Source organism: Nicotiana tomentosiformis, chromosome 3 (genome assembly GCF_000390325.3).
Source record: "Nicotiana tomentosiformis chromosome 3, ASM39032v3, whole genome shotgun sequence".
Taxonomy (NCBI): domain Eukaryota; kingdom Viridiplantae; phylum Streptophyta; class Magnoliopsida; order Solanales; family Solanaceae; genus Nicotiana; species Nicotiana tomentosiformis.
The window spans coordinates 124,067,136-124,084,297 of NC_090814.1; the positions used below are offsets into that span (position 1 = coordinate 124,067,136).

At 36.3% G+C, this 17,162-nt stretch overlaps 2 protein-coding genes and 1 long non-coding RNA gene across 3 annotated transcripts; 2 read left to right on the top strand and 1 right to left on the bottom strand.

Moving 5' to 3' along the window:
- Positions 1-467: 467 nt before the first annotated feature.
- LOC104101934 (alternaria stem canker resistance protein 1-like) lies at positions 468-3,064 on the top strand. Its single transcript, XM_009609486.4, has 6 exons — positions 468-805; positions 918-1,144; positions 1,238-1,393; positions 1,492-1,677; positions 2,514-2,695; positions 2,782-3,064. The coding sequence occupies exons 1-6, from the start codon at positions 665-667 to the stop codon at positions 2,811-2,813; spliced, it is 924 nt and encodes a 307-aa protein (XP_009607781.1). The 5' UTR covers positions 468-664; the 3' UTR covers positions 2,814-3,064.
- A 622-nt stretch (positions 3,065-3,686) lies between these two features.
- On the bottom strand, positions 3,687-9,350 carry LOC104101935 (uncharacterized). Its single transcript, XM_009609487.4, has 6 exons — positions 8,958-9,350; positions 7,936-8,078; positions 7,052-7,195; positions 6,743-6,928; positions 4,622-4,746; positions 3,687-4,123 (listed from the first exon to the last, which is right to left on the bottom strand). The coding sequence occupies exons 1-6, from the start codon at positions 9,160-9,162 to the stop codon at positions 3,898-3,900; spliced, it is 1,029 nt and encodes a 342-aa protein (XP_009607782.1). The 5' UTR covers positions 9,163-9,350; the 3' UTR covers positions 3,687-3,897.
- Positions 4,671-6,806, top strand: LOC138907187 (uncharacterized). Its single transcript, XR_011414958.1, has 2 exons — positions 4,671-4,806; positions 6,554-6,806. It is a non-coding gene; the product is annotated as an uncharacterized lncRNA (long non-coding RNA).
- Positions 9,351-17,162: the final 7,812 nt, after the last annotated feature.

A 17,162-nucleotide genomic window follows, 5' to 3' on the forward strand; every position in this document is an offset into this window, starting at 1 on the left:
TACTACGGAACTTCTAATATGTCTTGCCTTAAGTTAAAAAGAAATACTTATTTGCATTTCTTGCGCCATGGAAATTTTTATTATTTAATTATTAATTTATGAGTAATATTAAATTACGTAATTTGGTAAACATACTGTGAATCACAAGTATTTTTCCATATTATTGCAAATAGAAAGAAATGTTTGTCAGCTTTTGATTCTTTTCTTATCTATGATGTCGGGATTCTTGTCCTTTCCACCCAATTGGGACTAAAAGTTGCACTCTTTTAATCAAACAGTCCACCCGCCAGATTTGATTTTTTCTACCAAAATTCCTCAGCGAAATTTCCAGGACATATCACAATGAGAATAAGACTTTGCTACTAGATGGGGATCTAAAATATCTAGAACATAAGTGCACCATAAAAAAGAAAGTAAAAAAGTATATAAGTAAATCAAATACACTATTCAACCTTTATTAGATATGATGCAAATATATAATATTGGACGAATTATAAAAAATATATACATAAAATATCTAGTTTGTACCACCTGCTACTACTAATTATCAACTCATTACCCTCAACTTTTTCAGCACTTTTGGCAATTCATTCTAACAAACTCAAGTTCTGTTTCTCTGGACAAACACAAAGTTCATTTCCATTGATTCGAAAAGAAGCCCGAGATGGAGAAATTGTATCAAGCAGCTGTTTCAGTTAATTGGGAGAAAGAGTCTTACCCTGAGTACAAAGATTTGATTTTTCTTTTCTTTTTCGCTCTCTTCTTCCCCATCGTTCGATTCATACTCGACAGATTTGTTTTCGAGGTAAACAAAAATCTGCGTTTGTTTTCTCTAATAAGTATTTTTTTTTATCTCTTGAAAATCTGAGATTGATCATTTGGTCCCGGCAATATATTTATTTTTACCGTGATGCTAGGCATTGGCTACGCGCATGATTTTTGGAAATACGCAAAGGTTGGTAAATATCAATGGCGGTAGGAGGAAGAGGATCAACAAATTCAAAGAGTCAGCATGGAAATTAGTATATTTTTTATCTGCTGAGATATTGGCACTTGCTGTTACTTGTAATGAGCCTTGGTTCACAAATACTCGATATTTTTGGTCAGGACCTGGAGATCTGGTTTGGCCTGATCTAAAAATGAAGTGAGATTCTTAACATCTTCTAAAATTTTATAATCACATCTGAATCAGGAACATAGTGTTTATTTTATAACCTGGCTAATTTGAATATGGCAGATTAAAGCTGAAAGGGTTGTACATGTATGCTGGAGGGTTCTACTTATACTCCATATTTGCATTGCTTTACTGGGAAACAAGACGCAAAGATTTTGCTGCCCAAATGGTTCATCACATAACAACAGTATCACTCATTGTGTTGTCTTACATTTTCGGGTATGATTATACCTTGATCCAAAAAACCACCTTTTTTCGAGTATTATTATTTAGCAGAAAGATGTTAGTGTGAGTTTTTGAGCATTCTGTTTTTGCAGGTTAACCCGTGTTGGAGCAGTGGTTCTAGCAATTCATGACGGAAGTGATGTATTCATGGAAATTGCAAAGATGTCAAGATACAGTGGCTTCCAAAGGATTGCTGATAGATTCTTCTTAATTTTCGCATTATCTTTTGCATCACTTCGTATAATCTGCTTTCCCTTCTGGGTACTCCGAAGCACATGGTGAGTTCACTACATTTAATCAACCATTACCACTATGCTCATAGTAACATACTACTTCCTCTGACCCAATTTATGTGTCATACTACTCCGAAGTAAAGGGAATTTATGTGTCATACTACTCCGAAGTAAAGGGAATAGTATAATCAGAGGGGATAAAGGATTTGGAGCTTGCGGGTGCCACGTAGCTTTGAATGTCTATGTGTCGCTATTTATACATTGAGATAGAGTAAACATTTCGTCGGTTTGAGCAACTTTGGACTTTAGGGTCGGTTACTTATTTTTTTGGTATATAATATAAATCGATTGAACGAAAAAATATATTACTATAGTTACGATAGAGCGAAGATTTACAAAAGAAAATGTTATTTTAACTTTGTGGGGGAAAAACAAATGTTTAACTAATAAGAGACACAAAAAGAAAGTCAAAAATGAACAAATAAAGTAAGATAGTTAATAATAATTACAAAAGAAGAAAAAAGAGACGTGATGTAGCCGGCCAAAAAGATTAAAACCTGTTGCCAATGGGGTTCAATCCTTCACAACCAAGGTGGAATCTCCTACCCTTTGTCATCGACACCTTTGTATCATCTATTACTCCGGGTGGCGCTTTAAATATATATATACGATTTTATATATATAGAGAGAGAGAGAGTTTCGACCGAAGCTTGCGGGTGGCGTACCACCCCAATCGATCCTTACTAGATCCGCCCCTGGTAGTATTTATTTAGCAGTAAAGAAAATTAGCCCAAAGTTTATTTATAATTGAGCTTGTTGTTTTCTGTTAGTTCATTTTCTCTGTACCATACCATGACATGAGCATTTTCTTAACTCTGCAGCTACGAAATTCTTTTCATAGTGGACACAGAGAAGCACCGCGCTGAAGGAACCATACTTTACTTTTTGTTCAATTCACTGCTGGTGGGCTTGCTTGTTCTTCACATCTTTTGGATGAGACTCATATTACGGATGGTTAATGGTCTCATAACAAAAGGCCACATTACTGATGATGTCCGATCAGGTAAATAACCTTGCTTCATTTATCATGTATACTTCCAACATGATAGCTTGTGATCTTAAACTGCGCTTTTTTAAAATGATTTGCAGATTCTGAATCCGATGATGAGCACAAAGACTAATCCTTCAGCAACTAAGATTAAAAAAAAAAAAAAACATGGATTATGATGCAGCAAAGGTTCGAGGCATTATAGGCGTCGCTGGAAAGTATTTCGTGTTGGGGGCACCATTAATTGATGTTGAGGAACAATTAAACTAGGAAAATTACAGCCTCCCTTTATTCGGAGTTCCAATCATGTGTATTTTGCCTATATGTATAAAAACGAGTTTCATTATTGGAATTATGAACTCTTCGGATGAACTTTCAATTTAATCTGTTTCAACTGTTTCACCCGTAATCAGGAGGAGAGCCTTAGGATAACTGAGAAAGGTGCCTCCATGTAACCATGAGGTAACATGTTCTAGTCGTGGAAATAGCATCTTGCAGAAATGCAGAGGCTGCGTACAATAGACTCTTGTGGTTCGGCCCTTCCCCGAACTCAGCTCATAGCGATAGCTTAGTGCACCGGGCTGCCCTTCAACTGTTTCAACTGTAAACAGCTAAATTCGCTGCATATTTGAGTAACTCATCCAAAAAGAAAAAGAGGGGTATTTGAAAATTTAAGAAAACGATATACAGGAATCTTGCTCCCAGATATAAATATGAATGTCAGAACAACGAATTACTTTAACAAAGCCATTGAGAGCAATATTTACGTCATTACGCAGGACAAGTCTTTGGAAACGTAAAAGAGTTTTGCCAATCAATGATAAACGTGTACCAGTGCGTGGTCGTCGAAAAAAGCTTCTGGAAAGATAGGCACCACAGATAGCTGAGATTTCAGTAACGAGAATAGCATAAAGGAAGGCGCGGCAGAGGAAAGGGCTGGCAAAAACAAATGCAACCTGGCCATGTAAGGCAAAAGATTCTTTTGGCGTAAGAACTATAGAGATGATTCACCATTCAATAATTATAAATAAAAACGTATGACTGAAAAAGCCTCTTGCCATGGAATACAAGCTAAACAATAGCAAACTATTGCTGCTTCTCACATTTTAACAGGGAAAAGTCAAGAATAGTAACTTGCAGTAAGTTATGTAATAAGCTAAAAGATGTTATAAGATGATTCATCCGTAAACTAACCCAACAAATCTTGTCCTATACTTTCATTGAGAGAACTTTGAGATCAATTTGTCAACATGAATTATGATATCATCTATGCGAGGTCGAACTGTCCCCTGAGGTTGAAGCATCCATGTCACAAATTGGTGAAGAGCTTCAGGATATGGAGGTTTAGGCCCAGCTGGCCACTTTATCTGTGCATTTACAATAGCCAGCTGCAGACTTCCACCAGATTCCCCAAGTGCATACTCAAAGGGAGATACTCCATACCTGCAATAGAGACGATGAAAAGATTGGTTACTTCTTACTGATATATACACCACATAGAAACCACTTTCATGGTCAACAAATATCTCTATCCTTTGAAATGCCAATGGTAGGAAACAACTCAATTACTTTGTCTCAGAAAAAATAAAAAATAAGACATGAAAACTAACACCATGATGAGAAAAAGAACTGGCATGCTAAAGTAGTCTCAGTGTAAGAAGTAGGGAGCTCCAACCACGTTTATTTAACAAAACTCCATCTGATTGACCCATCGATGCTACTTTGGAATACCAGCTCCAAATAAGAGCGTTTGCACAAGACGTAGTACAAGCACCAAAATATAATGCTACGTCCATGCACAGCATGTGCAAGAAATAGGATAGTTGAGCCAACTTTTGGACAATCTTGATGCAACTATCAGCTGTGTACGGGTCATAGGATTTCACTTTCTCTTGCACAGAAAGAGCTTCAAGTATCAAAAAGAGTTGAGAGGATTCTTACATTATTGCATATAATGTACAACCTAATGACCAGATATCAGTTCTTTCGTCAATATCACATTGGCTTGGGCAATCCCATAATTCAGGCGCTCGGAAGGGTGCGGAAACGTGCTCAGATGCCCATTCCTACATTATCAGCACCAGAAAAGAAAGCAAATTAAAGAAAATGCAACATAATGAGTTAAGGTGTAATCATACTATATTATAAGTGGGAAGCCCCTAAAGTTAAAGTTAGATTACGAAAATACTCATTAAAAACTGAGTGACAGTTTTGTCCTTCAATCAAACACAATTCTATATAAAACTTTGTGCAAAAATGTAAAGTTGCACTCTAATAAATAAAAAAAGGTCAAATCTATTCAATAATAAATAGTAATAATTAATCACCATCATAATGGTGTTGAGACTCTTCAATTAGCCGTAATACATGTACATGTTAAGAGCTAATTTTAACCGCTCCCATATTCTATCTTATTTATTTTCCCTTATCTTGACCTTCCAGTTTTGTATGCATTCCAAATGAATTCTTAATATATATCTATAAAAATAACAATTTTATTTAAATAAATAACTAAAAAGTAGAAGTAAAATCTTAAAAAAAAAAAGAACGTGGGAAGTCGTTGATTGCCGCAAATGATAAATATAATTACATGGCTAGCTTTTATTGTCATTTTGAATTTTAGTTTTCTTGTCTGAATTCAAACATGAAACATTTCATTAGTAAAGGTAAAAGAGTCGCACGTGTAAGTTCAATTACTTTATCAAATAGAAGTAATGATTTAATTACAAAATTTAATTATTACGTCATAAAGTCAGTATGCCTTTTTGTATCCCAAAGAATGAAAGCAGCGAAGAATTATTTCATCTGTTGCAGAAAATCATTAGAGAGTATTTAAATTGTGATCAATGATCAGCTAACATCTATAAGTATTATGCAATGCTCTTACCATTAAAAAGCTTATTTTCTTGCGATTTCACTTTATCAAAGCCTTCTGATATAACTCACTTTTGCCAAAACCTTTCAGCTTAATGGAATCACTAAGAGCTAGGCAAAGTTTTTGCAAAACCTTTAAGCTTCTTAGACTAGACCAAATCATTAGGTGAAGAGTTTCTTTCGAGCGAGATCCTTTACCACACCTAACTAAATGAAAGAAAGTAAGAGAGAGAGAGAGAGAGAGAGAGAGAGAGAGAGAGAGAGAGAGAGAGAGAGAGAGAGTGGCCGCCTATTTCATCTTGTTACGCTGTGAATTTATGGATTAGAATACTTCTAACACTGGATTCTCTTTTGTAAATTAGAAAAAGGGTATCCAATTGAAATCCAGTTTTTTCTATTTTTCGCTTAGATGTGCTCGGCAGATGCTAAAGCCAGAGCGTGCCGATGATGAGAGCTCAGTGGGAGCTAGAGCACCACTCTCAGAATCGAAATCATCAAAAAGCCGACGACAATAACAAAAAGGTACTTGAAACTATTTCAAAATTTTTGTAGTCTTGTTTTTGCTATTGGAAAAGTTAAAAGAAATAGTAATTTTATTTTCTTTTCATGATTTCTTGTAAGCGTCAAAGTTAGCCTCCTTTTATCTTTAGCCAATTCTATGTAATAATATGGAGTAGGTATGTGAAAGTGTTCTTCATATTGTCTTATGCAGTGATCTTATTCGAGAGAACAGATCATGGCACAATATTAATTTGAACTATTATACAGTTATCCCCCTTTACTTTTTTCTTTTCTTTTATAATTATAAGAAGCGATTTCATGGATTGTTCGCACGCATTACTTAGTGTTATTAGAAGATTTCAGCATATTTAATTTACTTTTATTTTCTTACCCAAAACTAAATTGCTAAACTATTCTAATATTATTTCTACAACCATTATAAAATATTTATATTGATTAGTATGGAACACACGTGCAACGCACGTGTGCAGAAACTAGTATGTAAGAAATGGGTGTCAACCAAGAACACAATATGAATTAACTACGACTTGCAATTTGCATATAAAGGTAACAGTATTGGTGAAAACATTCAGCCCAGACATGCTCAAAAGAAGGAACCTATTAGAAGTTTGCAGGCATACAAATAGCAGAATATATGTATACATTTAAAAAAGGAAATGAAAGTACCTGCAGCTGCAAGGCCTCTGAACGAGAGCGGATTTGCCTTCTTGCAGGACGTGTACTTCCAAAATCCATTAACACTGCAAGAGGTGGCTGTCCTTTTCTATGAGTTAAAAGGACATTACCAGGTTTGACATCATTATGTGCATAAGGAGGATCAAAGCTATGCATATGCTTGAGTCCTGCACAAAGCTGCATAATAATGTTTCTTAAAAGTTAAAATACATTCTAGGCTCCAAAGTTGATTGTGTCCTCTTATATTTTCACAAACATCCATAAAAATGCAAATTTGCAAAAAACTGATCCTTAATTCACCTGACGAAATATTTGAAGAACGTCCGAAGTGGAAAAGAATTCTTTATTAGCTTTCATGGCTGTGGCATTATCCAGTAAAGTCCCATCCAAATGTACCGGAAACAACAAGTAAGCTTCATGCTTCCAGGATTGATCTGGCGCAGCCTATCCAACAGAGTAAGGTATTTATATAGAATATAATGGAAATGGAACATGTAGTAGAGGAAAGGGTACAAGGAAGACATAAATCGGCAGGCATTGTGCAATACAGCTGCAACATGATTATAACTTGCGCAAATTCCCCGCCAAATAAGTAGAGAATGTTGGAAGAGCAATACCTCATCACTTTATGTGATTGTTTGCCACTACCTCCTCCCCCCTAAAACCCCCCACAAAAGAAGAAAAGGCAAAAAAAGAGTTGTGTTTCTCAAAGAAAAGTACTACAGAGAAAACTTGTTTGGCGATCCACATGATCGTTCAAGCTCTGTAACATTTAGAATTCAACCATCATTTTAGCCGAAGGTCTTTCAGAAACAGCCTCTTTACCTCTCCAGGATAGAGGTAAGGTCCGCGTATACATTACCCTCCTCAGACCCCACTTGTGGGATTCCACTGGGTAGTTGTTGTTGTTGTATTTTGGGACTGAAGAGTGAGTGGTACATCTTTTAAGAATTCAGCTCCTCAGGGTACATCTAAAAGTTCCTGGAATGGCATAAGATAACCTATCATGGATGATACCGCAATCTTAATTTAAATTTTTTTCCACCACCTAATTGTGCAAAGCCTTGACATGGACATCAATCTATTACTAACAAAAAAGATCAGAACGCGGAGCTGGTTTCTTTTTTTATGGGTGGGGTGGGGGGTAAGGGTGGGGTGGGGTGTAAGGTCCCTGCAGAAATTACCTTGACTGCGATGATACCATGATCAAGGAGAGGAAGCAGATTGCGATGAGTAAATAGAGATGAAACACGGATTTCCTCTTTCACCAACTCCAACTGTTCTGTGTTCTGAATAAGAACCTTCTTCATAGCATAAGTTCCATCATCTGCACATTAAGAGAGTTTTTCAAATGTTATTTTACAGAATAAAAGAACATGAATACAATAATTGTACCAAGGTTCAAAGACAGCTTATTCTTTGCACTTCCTTTTCAAAGAGAGAGAGTTCATGAATCAGAGTAGACTGGGCTAGTAACCACAAGTCTGACCTACTAACTGGCAAAAGGAATTGAAGAACTACTTCTAGTGGAAATATCATTAGGAAAGAAAACAAATCAGAGGGAAAAAAAAGGAATAAGATACCCAAGTGCTCCTAATGTTCATTCCTGATGCTGAAGAATATGCAATAGAGTTCATTTTTCTTGGTATTTTACTTTTTCTCTGAATGGAAAAGTTGGGTTAGGGAGGATATTTTACAAGAAGTACAGAATTTAGGTCAGGTCACTGCAGCAAACTATACAAGTACACAGGAAAGCAGCACATTTCGGAGTAGAATAAGCTTCTAGTAAATAGAGAATTTGAGCAATATTTGCCAAACCACTCCAACATCAGTTTTTTAGATATTTAAACCACTCTAACATCAGTGAATCATAAAAATTCCAAATTTTAAGATGATCACCCTACATACGCATATATACTCTGATCCAAGAAAGAGAAAAGCATGGAGGTTGGAGTACACAGCAAATTAGAGCAGAGACCCCAATCCCAGTCCATCATCGCCGAGTGCAACCATAAGAACACATGGAAAAATCATATTAGCAATTGATATTGACTTGTAGTAGTAACTATTAGTAATGAAAAGCCAGAGCAAATCGCATACAATTGGAGAAAAGGAACAAAACCCGTTATGCACTAAGCTGACCCAATTGTCAGACCACAAGTAAAATATGAACTTAGCTATAAATAGAGAGAGAGGGAGTGTGTACCAGAGAGGTGAGAAGAGTCCTTGAATTTGTTGGAAAGGCCAGGGTTAGAAGTGTCAGAGATGACCTCCTTGACCAGGAAAACGTACGCAAAGCCACCCTCGCCGAGCTGCCGGACGATTCTAAAGCGATTCTCATTGATCCAAACATCCCCGCCACCATTAACGGCGTCGTATAGTGCATTCAATCCCGAGAACGAGCACCCCATCTTTTGATCAAAGGGATTATGGGTCAGCTCCCTCTCTTCCTCTTCGATCTCACACTCTCTAAATAGCTCTCTCTCTCTCTCTCTCTCTCTCTCTCAATAGCTCTCTCTCTCTTCTTTTTTCTTTATTTGCGTTTTCTTCTCTCTCGGATCCACCACCTGTATGCGTATTGATTGAGTTCTAATTACTTTACTTCCCGGTTGACTTCTTGCTTGCAAAGGGTGCATTGATGCACTCCCATTGGCGCTTTGGTCGAGGTTAAAACGGTCTTTTTGGGCTAAAATTCGTAACAGTGTGCAATAGTAAATGTCCAAGGCAAAGCTACATCATCTTTTACCTTCCATGAATTTTCTGGAAAATATATTTATACTTTATAGTAATTATTTACGAGAATAGCTATTGATATATACTCTCTCCGTCTCATATTATCTGTTGTGATTTCTGAAAATAACTATCTCAAATTATTTATCATTTTAGAAGTTCACGAGTAATTTAATTATTTTTTTTCTATTGTACCTTTAATATTAATTGTTCTTGAGTACTACGAATATCTTAATTATGAGTAAGCAATAAATGAAGAGAAATTATATCATAAGATATAAATAAGGGTAAATCAGTCAAAAATATTTTCTATTTAATATTTTATTAAGAGATGTGTAAAAGAAAAATACGACAAATAATATGACACGGATGGAGTATGACTCTTAATTAGAACTAGTCGTCATTCAAATGGTTGTTGATATTTCCAGGCATTGTAAATTTTTTTATAATATATAATCACCTTTTACGGTCAACTCGATATACTATGAAATTATAGTGACAATATATTTAGAGTTTACATTCAAGCTTATAATATTTAGAATTGGAATGTGTATTTGTAAAAGTTCATAAGCTTTAGAACATCCAGTATCAGTACCTTCATAAAATTCAATCCAAGATAGTCATCCGTTCTAAATTCAAAATTCATTTTTTTCTGGAAACAAACATTACCAACTACCATTACACTTGTTGTGAACCAAGATAACTCAAATAATGTGTATGGGCAGATATTTGGACAGAGGTTGTTGGATCGGGGCTAAACCGCGAAGAGGTCCAAGATTTAGAAAGCCCAACAAAAGATTTGTCTGGGATCCAGGTTAAGGAAGCACGTGACTGACTACGTGAATAAAAGGGGCTATCGACTGGGTTTGAAGATTAGGCAAAATGTTATGTGAAAAGCTCTGTACTTCTCATCTCTTTATGTCTAAGTTTCTCATCTCCTTCTTCTATGGTGTATTTCTGTCCTCTCATCCCTCTCTGTTATCTCTCAATTATCCTTTATTGTTTCATTGCAATTTTTAATTATTTGTAATTCCGTTCAGTGAATCAATATAGCTAGTTGGTTTGGTTGTTATTCGGTTTGTTTCATTGGTGCTTTCATCCAGAGGTCTTCAATGGAGGACCAAATATTTCGAACTATCGATGATTCAATTAAGGTCGTAAAGGATTTGTGGTCTAAGGATATCGCTGAAATTCGTTTTGTTACATGTGTTGATTGAAAACCTTGCAACGAGTAAGTCTACTCCGGTGGAATTCCGACGATTCTGTGGTGAGGATCCAGAGTTATGGATATCTCATGTTGAACGCTACTTTAAATTCTATGGCACATCAGAAAATAACAAATTATTACGCGCATCTATTTACCTCGAAGGTGAGGCGTTATAGTGGTTCCAATGGCTTCTCCGGAACAAGCAATTGACGGATATTGACGGATTGGGAACACTTTGTTGCGAAGGTGCGAATTCGTTTTCGTAAACAACAGCTCGAATCGTCGGAAGGTCACATGGCTGCAATCAAGCAATATTTTACAGAAATTGAAGCTTGGGCGTTTGACAATATGTCACATGAATGTTGTTATTCCAAGGTGTTTGCTACTGAGAGATCAAATGTTGAAGTCCTTACTGATACAACGGAATCTGCTTTAAACAATGCAAAATCATAGGAGGTCCGGATGTTTCATGAAGGCTCTCTGGGAAATGGCAACACACACCAGTCTCACTCTGAGACCTTGCAAACCGAGGTTCTAGTTAATCAGATCGGTATTTCTTCAAATTTTGTTCCCATTACTTCGCTTGTGGGTTTAACTAGTTACAATTGTAATGTACCTAAACTATTGGAATATAAACATAAAGAGGAGGAAATTGCAAGAGACAATGCATCTCCGGTGTTGGAAATTTCTCCTCTAAGGGATACAACTGGTTATCGTATTCCTTTTGCTAGACAAGGATATGTCATGTCGAATGTTATTGGGAGATTTCCTGGGAGAGTATTTCCATTTGTTAGTGCTAATCAAAATATGTCATTACATCACCATGATGTTAACCTACACAAATGCAATTGGGTTGATACTGGGAAGGAGAGAAAAATTCATGGTTTCTTATTGTCTATAACATGCGAACCTGCTATGGCGGAGAATATACAGGGAGTACTCCAGACATTTGCTGAAAGTTACTCCAAGTAATCACCAAATATTCAGGCCAATAAAGCCATTAGATTGTTGCTTGCAGTGTGTGGTCTAGTTTATAAAGCAAGGTCTACTTCGTCGTACTTTTCATTTGATCCTAGTTTTGGTTTGTTCACCACAGTTGTTGGCGTTGCAAGATATTGTTCAGTCATGATTGTAGATGATTTCAAGCAGATTATTAGGATATTAGAGGGTCATATTTATTCCATCCCCAATGATCTATGTATTTTAAATCAATTCCCATTTGATCTTGGTGCGTATTTGTTCATAGTAACCCCTATCAAACGCCTCCAGGTTCTTCAATTGCAACCTAGGACATCTAAACGCACTCGTTTACCTGTGAAGCTTTACACATTTCAGACTTTTGGGGCATTGTCCTACGTTTGTCGCACTATCGGTATACGTCGCAAAGACATTAAACATCACAATCTTTTAGTGAATTTACAGGCTTCTCCAGTCAATTTATGTGACTGGGGACATGCTAAAGCGTTGATTGAAAGAGAACCAAATATTTCTTACATATGCTCTCAGTATTATGACAAGAGTGAGTTTCTCTAGTGGTGAGCACCCTCCACTTCCAATCAAGAGGTTGTGAGTTCGAGTCACCCCAAGAGTAAGGTGGGGAGTTCTTGGAGGGAGAGAGCCGAGGGTCTACTAGAAACAGCCTCTCTACCCTAGGGTAGGGATAAGGTCTGCGTACACACTACCTTTCCCAGATCCCACTAGTGGATTATACTGAGTTGTTGTTGTTTGTTGCTCTCAGTATTATAGAACGACAGAGCTTATATTTGGAGAAACAAAGTACACTACTATTGTTGGCATTTGGTCTACTGGCAGTGTCCTCGTGGGAAAGAATGCTAAAGAAGAAATAGTTAAGCTTTGGCCTCTTTTGGACTTAGCAAGCTTGGATGCTTTGTCTAAGTTGAGTGAAGATCAGATTTTCTTTGACTGGATGAGTTGCTGTTATGGTGGAACTGAGAAGAATATGCCTAGCTGCGACGAAAATCTCCTTTTCCCTGACTTTTTTATTTTACCTTGTAGAAATATTAAGTTTCAGCATGCAAGAATAACTGATTGTTATTTACTTTCTCAACAACCTGCGATGAATCTTTTTGTATGGGATCCAGGAATACGTTCCAAGTTCATGGATCTAGCAAGTTATACAGTGAACATTGCGGCACTATTATTAGTGGAATCTACTGGCAAGTTTTACCTCATTACATATGCTAACCCTATGACTCAAGTATGGGATCTTGGACAGAAATGGGGTACCATTCTTACCTTTTGCTAACTGATTTTGCCGTAGCAGTTGCTAGATGTGGTGCCGATGACTTCATTATTTTTATACTACGATCTATTTTAGATCCGGGTGACAAAATTATTGAGTTCCAGCCCGATTCTTCATTGTATGAATTTGCTGCACTACATACTTGTAACTTGACTATGATAGAAAGCGTGCTTTTATTAGATGATGTATAGGTTGATTTGATGAAAAGAGCTTCAATTGTTGTTGCTGATAGTGTTCACATGCCAATGATAATTGAGGGTAAAAGCATTTCTATCTTTGTTGATCCTAACAGTAGAGTTGGAAAGGTTACAACTACTGGGAGGCTTATGTGTTATCTTGCCTATTTTGTTGGTTGTATAAGCATTGCAGAACACAGTAGGGACTAGCAACTTCTTGAGTCAAATCCAGTACTTGAACTAATTAGTATTGGGTTTTTAACCTTAAATGTAGCTTAAAAGAGAGTGAATGGAAAATGGAGGGAAATTAAAAATATTTGAGTTTCCCTCCTTGACAAAGGGACATTGTCCCATATTGGAAAAGAAAAAAGTTTTGATGGGTATATATACAATTGCACTTCTTCTAGCTCTTAAAGAGTTAAGAAGAAGGCAAGCCTCGCGCCGTCGTCGTCGTCGCTCGCTCGGCTTCGGTCCGGATTCGATGGGTATATATACAATTGCACTTCTTCTAGCTCTTAAAGAGTTATTAAATATCTGGTTTTTTGTAAATGAAATATTAATATTAAATCTAACGGAATAGTATATGCCCTTTGCTTTTTGTAAAAGACATTTACAATATGGCCGAAACAGTTTGCACCTCTTCGGATTTGAAGAGTTGCACCTCTTAAGTTTTGAAGAGTTGCATCTCTTCAGTTTGAGCTCAACATTGGCTATAAATACCAGTCCATTCTCTCAGATTTTCCATACGAATTTCTGACTTCTCCTCCTTTCTTCTGCATTATTTTAACTACAAACAAAGCAACAGTAAGTGTGATTTGCTACCGATCTTTGTGTTCGCTGAAACACTGAGGTTTGAAGTATCACTACACCAGTGTGTAATTCGTTCTATCCTGGGAGGAAATAATCCATAACCTTGGGTATTAGGAGAGGATTAAATACCTTAAGGAAACACTGTGAATTCAGTGGGCTCGGATTAAATTCTGTTTCTTTTACATTTTTGTTTATATGTTATTTTATCTTCTCCAAAATTATTTTACAAATACAGAGTAATAACAAGCTTAAGGAATTTAATATTTTCTATATTTGTGTTATACTCACTGTTTCTGGAGACTAAAACCTGTGTGGTTTTCTACTCCAGTGGAGATTAAAATCTACGTGATTTTAACGTTTGTTTGTGTCATTCTTCTACAGAAATGATGAATGACAACGGGAACCAGACTGTTCCTATGGTGACTGCCAATGCATCGACAAGCCGAACAACACAGGCATTGGCACCAACAGAAAAACCTGGAAAATTTTTCGGGATTGATTTCAAGCGATGGCAGCAGAAGATGTTCTTCTACTTTATGACTTTAAGTCTGTAGAAGTTCATTAAGGAAGATATTCCTGTTCTGCCTGATGAAACTTCAGAAAATGAACGCTTTCTCGTGACTGAGTCGTGGAAGCATTCTGATTTTTTATGAAAGAATTACATTCTTAGCGGACTAGAGGACGATCTGTATAACGTCTATAGTAATATGGAGACATCAAAACAACTTTGGATAGCGCTTGAAAGTAAATACAAAACGGACGATGCCGGGTTAAAGAAATTCGTTACCGCTAAATTTTTGGACTATAAAATGGTAGATAACAAGTCTGTTATTACCCAAGTCCAGGAATTATAAGTGATTATTCACGATCTCTTTGCTGAAGGTATAAGTCAAATTAATACTAATGTTGAAAATATTAATCATATTGTTTCTACTAACAGAATTTTTATTGAAGGTCTTGTCATCAATAAAGCATTCCAAGTTGCAGCAATGATTGAGAAGTTGCCTCATTTGTTGAAGGACTTCAAAAACTACTTGAAACACAAATGAAAGGAGATGTCCCTTGAAGATCTCATTGTTCGATTGAGAATCGAAGAGGACAACAAAGTTGCTGAAAAGAAAGGCCGTGGAAACTCAACAATAATGGGAGCAAACATTATTGAGGATAGAGAGAGGAAGAAGGCTTATGGACCGAAAAGCAACCCAAGCAAGAAGCGGTTCAATGAAAATTGCTACAACTGTGGAAAAGCTGGACACGGATCTGTAGATTGTCGTGCTCCAAAGAAAAACAAGAAGAAGGGTCAAGCAAACATGGTTAAAAAGCATGAAGATATCGATGACTTGTGTGCTATGCTTTCTAAATGCAACCCGGTGGAAAATCCTAAGGAGTGGCGGATTGATTCTGGAGCCACTCGTCATGTTTGTGCTGTTAGAGAAGCGTTTGCTACATATGCTCTTGTTGGACCCAAAGAGACGCTTTCTATGGGAAATTCTGCAACGACCAAAATTGAAGGATGTGGGAAGATATTTATGAAAATGACTTCTGGTAAGGTGGTGACTTTGAACAACGTCCTTCATGTTTTCGAGATTAGAAAGAACTTAGTCTCCGCTGGACTTCTTGTTAAGAACTAGTTTAAGTGTGTTTTTGTATCTGATAAGGTTATAATAAGTAAGAATGAGATGTTTGTAGGGAAAGGTTACCTCACTGAGGGCCTTTTCAAGTTGAATGTAATAGTTGTTGAGAATAATAATAAAATTTCAGCTTCTTCTTACTTACTTGAGTCAAATGAATTATGGCATATACGTTTGGGTTATGCTAATTATAAAACCTTACAAAAAATGATTAATTTAGAAGTATTGGCTATGTTTGAATGTGACAAATCAAAATGTCAAATATGTATGGAATCTAAGTATGTTAAACATCCTTATAAGTCAGTTGAAAGGAATTCAATTCCTTTAGACTTAATTCACGCAGATATTTGCGACATGAAGTCAATACCATCTCGCGGTAGAAAGAAGTATTTCATAACTTTTATTGACGACAATACTCGATATTGCTATGTTTACTTACTTAAGAGTAAAGATGAAGCAATAGACATATTTAGGCAATACAAAAATAAAGTTAAAACGCAACTTAATAAGAAAATCAAAATGATAAGAAGTGATAGGGGTGGTGAATATGAATCTCCTTTTGAAAAAATATGTTTAGAATATTGAATAATTCATCAAACAACGGCCCCTTACACGCCCCAATCCAATGGGATTGCAGAAAGAAAGAATCGTTCATTAAAAGTGATGATGAACGCATTGTTGATAAGTTCTGGTTTGTCACAGAACTTGTGGGGGGAAGCAAATCTTACGGCTAACCGGATACTAAATCGAGTACCCCATAGCAAAACACAATCCATTCCATATGAAAAATGGAAAGGAAGGAAGCCCAACTTGAATTATTTCAAAGTGTGGGGGTGTTTGGCAAAAATGCAAGTTCCTAAACCCAAAAGAGTAAAAATAGGACCGAAAACCGTTGATTGTGTTTTTATAGGATATGCGACCAATAGTAAAGTATATCGATTTCTGGTTCATAAATAAGAAAATCCCGACATTCATAATAATACGGTTATAGAATCAGATAATGCTGAGTTCTTTGAAAATATATACCCGTATAAAAAGGAATGTGAGTCGATTGGTGAAGGGTCTAAACGACCTCGGTAAGAAACAAAAGAAAGTAAATTTAATCAGGAGGATCCAAGACGTAGTAAATGTCAAAGAACATCTACTTCATTTGGACCAGATTTTGTGACTTTCTTATTGGAAAATGAGCCTCGAACATTTAAAGAAGCTATGTCTTCTTCGGAATTATTATTTTGGAAAGAGGCAGTCAATAGTAAAATAGAATCCATATTGAACAACCATACATGGAAATTGGTTGATCTTCCTCCTGGAAATAAACCTTTGGGTTCTAAATGGATTTTAAGAGGAAAATAAAAGATGATGGCACTATTGATAAATATAAGGCAAGACTTGTAGTCAAAGGGTATAGACAACGAGAAGGTCTTGATTATTTTGATACATACTCTCTAGTTACAAGAATTACGTCCATACAAATGTTAGTAGCATTAGTTACACTTTATGGTCTTAAAATTCATCAAATGGACATTAAGACGGCCTTCTTAAATGGAGATTTGGAGGAAGAAATCTACATGGAACAACCTGAAGGATTTGTGGT